Raw genomic sequence first — 6,132 nt, forward strand, 5'->3', positions numbered from 1 at the left:
GCCGAGAAGCCGCGGGGAAACGGCGCGCGCGCACGCGCGCGCGCAGAGGTCGCGGCGGCGGTCTCGCGGGTCCAGGCTCTGTACCCGGAGCGCAGGGACGCGGCCCCTTTAAGGGGGGGCGGGGCGGCGGGAGGCTGCTGTCACCGAGCCGGTCACGTGGGCGCGCGGAGCTACGACCATTGGACCGAGGCACGTGTCCAGGAGACCGGCCCGCGACGTCACTCGAGGGGGCTCGGTTAAAAATAAGAACAAAAATCCAGAGTCCGAGTGTCTCGGGTTGCGCCGAGTGGCCTGGAAATTTCCTGGCCGCGCGGAGGCCGAGGTGCGAGGGCGCGCGGACGGCGAGGGAACGCGGGCGGCCCAGCCCGGTCCGGCCCGGCCCGGCCCGGCCCGCCGCTCACCCATGCAACTCGGGCCGCGGGGCTCGGCGGGGCTCGGCGGGGGCGCCCCGGCCCGCGGCGGGGCGGTGGCCGCGCGCAGGGGCCCGGAGGCCGGCCGAGCGCAGCGCGGGCCCGTGGGCCTCCATGTGCGTGCTGGCGGCGGCGGCGGGCGCGCTGACCGCTCGCGCCCCGCACCCTAGAGGGCCGGCCGGGGCGCGCGGGCGGGGGCGGCCGGGCGGCGGCGGCGGCGGCGTTGGCCCGAGCGGGCCCCGGCGGGCGTGAGCGCGGGCGAGCGCGCTGCCTGCATGCGCGGAGCTCCAGCCCCGGGCGGCCAGGCGGCGGCGGCGGCGCCGGAGCCGGAGGCAGCCGGACGTGGAGAGGCGCGTGGAGCCCCGAGGCGCCCCGGATCCGCGCCGGACCCTTGTGACCGTCTAGCTCCTGGGTGCGCTGCGAAGACTCGGACCGGACTGTTTTGAATCTCCCGGCGTCTGGGCGCGGGGCGACTCTTGGTATTTTCTAACTCAACTCGTGGATCGGAACGTGGCTTCGGCTCTGAGCGCGGCTGGCGACCTGTAGGACCTCAGCCCTGGCTGCGGCCGCCGCGCTCGCCCTCGGGAGAGGCAGCAGGGAAGGGACACCGGCCGGCCTCGGGAGTCTCCGCGTGCGGAGCGGAGGAGCGGAAGGCTGACTGGTCTCCCCGGAGAACCGACTCGGGATTTGTTGCGAGCAGCATGGAGGAGAATGACCCCAAGCCCAGCGAAGCGGCGGCGGCGGAGGGGCAGCGGCCGCCGGAATCCAGCCCCAGCGGCGGCGCCGGCAGCCCGGGTGACGCGGACACTGGCCGCCGGCGGGCTCTGATGCTGCCTGCGGTTCTGCAGGCGCCGGGCAACCACCAGCACCCACACCGCATCACCAACTTCTTCATCGACAACATCCTGCGGCCCGAGTTTGGCCGGAGAAAGGACGCGGGGACGTGCTGTCCCGGAGCTGGAGGAGGCAGAGGCGCCGGGGCAGGCGGCGAAGGCGGCGTGGAGGGAGGCGGCGGCGCGGGCGGCGCGGAGCAGCTCCTGGGGTCGGGCCGGGAGCCCCGGCAGAACGCGCCTGGGGCGCCTGGGGCGGGCGGGCCTCTGCCCGGCGGTGGCGGTAGCGACTCTCCGGGTGACGGCGAAGGCGGCTCCAAGGCGCTCTCACTGCACAGCGGCGCCAAGAAAGGCGGAGACCCCGGGGGTCCCCTGGACGGGGCGCTCAAGGCCCGCGGTTTGGGCGGCGGCGACCTGTCGGTGAGCTCAGACTCGGACAGCTCGCAGGCCAGCGCCAACCTGGGCGCGCAGCCCATGCTCTGGCCGGCGTGGGTGTACTGCACGCGCTACTCGGACCGACCTTCTTCAGGTGAGCCCCGGGGACCCGCGCCCCGGCCTGCGGTAGGGAGGCCCGCGGGGTGCGCGCCTGGGGCGGGAACTTACCGGGAGGAAGAAGACACGAGCATGCCTCGCCCCCAACACAAAGACGCCCACAGAGCGACATTGTGTGCGGCCGACGCTGACCCGGGCCACGGCCAGGCGGAGAGAGGAGCAGGGTTGATTCACTCGGGGCTACAGATTTCCTAGGACGGCGAGAAGTACCAGGACTTCGTTCTCCCTTGCTTTGGGGGACCTTTCCTAGCCCCTAGCGCATCCCTGCCCTGACCAGAGTTTATTTGGTGGGAACGGGGGTGGCTGGAAAACAGGCCCTGAAGCGCACACCCTCGCTTGTTCTTCCAATTCGGTCCAGATCCGGACCCACGCCCAGCCCGCCCCATACCTAGACTCATCCTGCCGCCTCAGTTTCCCAGAGGTGTCCGGGGAAGAAAGCGAGGCTCGGCTGGTCGTCCTCAGCTGAGGTTGAGCAGGGGTCGGTGGAGGGATCCGCAGAGGGAAGGAAGGCGGACAGAGGAGCCCTTCGCCCTGTGCCTCGTTTTATTTGTCAAGAGGTTCGCACACAGCTTGGAGGAGGAAGGCCTGCTGTCCCCAGATAGACGACCTTTACCGAGCTTTCCTGGGTAGGAAAGAAGCAGATTTCAGAGGAAGTGCGCGGGGGAGCTGGTGAGGGTGTGCAGAGCTTCTGGGCGTCTTTTTCATAGACCCGGGATTTTTAAAAGCTGAGTCCACGTCCCCATAGAAGCGTGAGCCGCAGTGAATGAGGGTCTACGGCTGCGAACCGCCATTAAGCGCAGACTCCGTTTGTCCCCGAGCCGGCCGCGCAGACCGGACCCCCTTGTTCCCCTGAACCCTCAACTGTTTTGCGGGGGTCTTTTACACAGTTCACAGCACAACTAAGTCACCCCTTGGTCGCCAGCCCGCCGAAACGGTCTGTGTGTATCGCTGATGAAACCCCAATTTCTCCAGCTAGATCTGAAATTTGCTCCATTGTTCTCGCCTCTCTCCTTTGTTAATATTTAATTAACATATAGGCTCACAATGCGGCCGGCTAGGAGCCGAGGCCCGGCTTTGTGCGGCGCGGGAGTCGCGGCCGCGCCAGGACCCAGAGGCCGGGGTAAGCCCGGCAGTCGGGCCTGGTTCAGTGGCTGGTTTTCCTGGACTTTAAAAAAAAAAAAAAAAAAGCCCCGTAGGATAAGATGTGTGTTTCCGGGCGTTTACGAAAGCAACGACGCAGAGTTTTGTTTTGTTTTGTTGCGGAGGTATGGTTTCTCCGAGACTCTTTAAGTGCGTTTTGAACGAAAATCAAGAAGGAAAAGGAACTAAAATCTCTGATTTTAGGGAGATTTCCTTTTTATAAAGTGGCCCTGGCCTTTTGTGGGCTGATTGGCGTGTGCGAGCGCCCCAGGACCGGGGAGTTCGCGGGTGGGAACAGCGGGCGGGCTGCGCCGCGCGAGGCCTCGGTGGGGGCCTCCGCCGGGCCTGTAGAGGCCTCGCAGGGCCGCCTTCTGCCCGCCTCGCGCGGCGCCCCCGGGACGCCGCGGGCAGCCTCCCCGAATCCGCACCCTCCGGGAAAAAGCCAGGCTGCAGCCGGCGAGGAGCCGGCCACCTCGGCGTGTGAGCGAGTTGTGGGGGCGGGGGGGCCCCGTGCGCCCGGGTGGATGTGTTCCTGGGTGTGCTTTCAATCTTGAAGGCCCGGGGCTTGAGCCGAACAGTCAGTCCGGTGCCCCCTCTCCACCGGGCTCTGCCCTCCTTTTCCTATCGTGGCTCCTGGAGACAGCGCAAGGCTCGGTGGGCTGAGGAGGGGCTTCCGCGGGCCTCCTGGGTCTGCGAACGGCCCCAGATCCCTAGCTGGGGAAGGCCTGGGTGATGATCTACCCTCCTGGTCAGAGTGCCCCTCGGGGCCTCATCCCGCCTTCAGTCCGGCAGGGCGAGGGGCGGGGACCTGGGTGCTCTAGCCTTCTCCAGGCTCTCAGCCTGGGCTCCTCGGAAGAAGCGGGAGCCAGCCCCCAGCGTGACTTCACACGCTTCACAGATTAAGACCCCCAGACCTGCAGCCACCACCCCCTCCTGCAAAGGCCTCTTCCCTCTGTGACCCCCTTACCCCATCTGACCTTCGGAAACCCAGAAAAAGGCAACACTTGATCACCTTTCTCAGGCCCTTTCCGTTGCCAGGGCCCTAGGATCCCCAGCGCCACCGACCCGCACCAACCTCACGTGCTGTGGGGCGGCCCACCGGGAAGAATGTGGCAGTGAGAAGTGTGAACCTTCTGCCCAAGGTCAGCGGGGTCCCCCGTGGCCTCCGCAGCTCCTGGGCTGGCAGCAGCGTGTCCCCTCTCCTGGACAGGGGGCTGCGGGAGACCTGGTGGGGTGAAGGGCGGGAAGCTTCGGCTCCTTCCCCTTAAAGGAAAGGATGGACGTGGGCCCACAGGGCCGGCTGGGGGAGGCAGAGCCCTCCTGTTCTCAGCACCCACCTTAGGCTGGATCCCATGGCCCCGGACCTGTGGGGAGACCCCCTGCACCTGCAGGGCTCTTCCTGATACTCTGACTGCCCCACCCCCCCTCCAGTATGTCCCCCTCATCTCTCTCCCCGCAGCCACCCCATCCTGTCCCCATTCGAGGACAGAACTCCAGGAAAGACTTGAAAAGGCCTGGCCACAGAGTTTTGGTTTTTTTGCTGTCCTGACTTTTTCTTTAAGCCTGCCCTTGACCCCCAAGCCCACCGCTCCTGCAGACTTCCCGGCCCCCCTCCCCGCCCCCTCCACGAGAGCTCCGCCTCGGCCCACCCCAAACCCAGCCCTGCTTTCCTCCAGGCCGCCACTGGCTGGGGCAGCCTCCTGTGCCGGCGGCGACCCGCTCCTAACCCGTGCTCTCTGTGTCCACCGCGCCTCCCCAGGTCCCAGGTCTCGCAAACCAAAGAAGAAGAACCCCAACAAAGAAGACAAGCGGCCCCGCACGGCCTTCACGGCAGAGCAGCTGCAGCGGCTCAAGGCCGAGTTCCAGACCAACAGGTACCTGACGGAGCAGCGGCGCCAGAGCCTGGCGCAGGAGCTCAGCCTCAACGAGTCGCAGATCAAGATCTGGTTCCAGAACAAGCGCGCCAAGATCAAGAAGGCCACGGGCAGCAAGAACACGCTGGCCGTGCACCTCATGGCGCAGGGTCTGTACAACCACTCCACCACCGCCAAGGAGGGCAAGTCCGACAGCGAGTAGGGCGGGCAGGTGCCACGTCCCGGCCCGCCCCGGCTAAATAATGCAATAATTTAAAATCAGAAATCAAGGGCCAGTGTATAAACATTATACCAGCATTAATAGTGAAGATATCGCATATTAGCTACGGTTCTGCAATATTCTATGTATATATAATTTACAGGAGGTGTAAAATCCAAAATGTCTGACTATAAAATATTTTTTGAGTTTTTATGTTTATGAGATTATGCTAATTTTATGTTGTTTGTTTGTTTGTTTGTTTTTGCAAAGGGGGCTACTTAGGGTTTCATCTTTTTTAATCCCCTAAGTTCCATTATGGGACATCGGACACTTTTTTTTTTTAAAGAAAAAATTAAAACAACTTGCTGAAGTCCAAAGATTTTTATTGCTGCATTTCACACGACTGTGAACCGAATAAATAGCTCCTACTTGGTCTTGAGTTCTGCCACTTTGTTTGTGTGGGCTTGGTGAGGCCGGCAGGAGGGTCCACATGCCCAGGCCCGCCACCACCATCGCAGGGAAAGGGCCGCTGGGCCTCGGTCCGGTGCCCTGCTCCCCAGGGATGCCTGGGCCGGGCCCACGCCAGCCCCCCTCCTCCCCTCTTCCGGCCTTCCCTCCCTCCTCGCTGAGGCCTGGCCCGCGCCTCCCTGCATCCTTCTGTCTGCATCTGCGTCGCTGTCCCCTGTCCAGCCGCCCGCCTCCAGCACCGGAGTGTCCCACCTCCGGCACCGCTCCGAGGCTCAGGGCACCAGTGGCTGGAGGCCCACAGGCTTCGGGCTGCCCTGTCCCTCCAGACCTGGGCCCAGAAGCTCCCCTGCGGCTCCATCAGCTGCCCAGGCAATGCCCGGGGGCCCCCAGAAACGCAGCCAAGGTCTGCTGGGTATGCCTTGGGGGCTGCGGAAGCCTGAGAAGGAGCTGGCGGTTCCCCTCTTTCCTTTTTCTTCACTTTCTTTTCTTTTTTTCTGTTTTTAAAGTGGCCGCTTCTGCTATAGAGAGCATTCTTTCATGGTAAATATGTGTGTGCATGTGTACATATATCTGTGTGTGTGCCCATATACACACAAGCAGACGTGTAAGAGTCCACAGCTCTAGAACATGTGGCTACCTTGACTTTTAAAGGAACTCAG

General features: G+C 64.2%; 1 protein-coding gene across 1 annotated transcript; it reads left to right on the top strand.

Annotated features, from left to right (window-relative positions):
* The first annotated feature begins 1,111 nt into the window (after positions 1-1,111).
* EN2 (engrailed homeobox 2) lies at positions 1,112-5,008 on the top strand. Its single transcript, XM_068972322.1, has 2 exons — positions 1,112-1,769; positions 4,692-5,008. Exons 1-2 carry the CDS (start codon positions 1,112-1,114, stop codon positions 5,006-5,008), a joined length of 975 nt encoding a protein of 324 aa, XP_068828423.1.
* Positions 5,009-6,132: the final 1,124 nt, after the last annotated feature.

The sequence above is a fragment of the Capricornis sumatraensis genome, chromosome 5 (genome assembly GCF_032405125.1).
Source record: "Capricornis sumatraensis isolate serow.1 chromosome 5, serow.2, whole genome shotgun sequence".
Lineage (NCBI taxonomy): Eukaryota > Metazoa > Chordata > Mammalia > Artiodactyla > Bovidae > Capricornis > Capricornis sumatraensis.

Excerpts from the sequence above, each read along its gene's own strand:
- EN2 (XM_068972322.1), top strand. The coding sequence starts at position 1,112 with ATGGAGGAGAATGACCCCAAGCCCAGCGAAGCGGCGGCGGCGGAGGGG. Across the intron at positions 1,770-4,691 it reads CTCGGACCGACCTTCTTCAG|GTCCCAGGTCTCGCAAACCA; the intron begins GTGAGCCCCGGG and ends GCGCCTCCCCAG.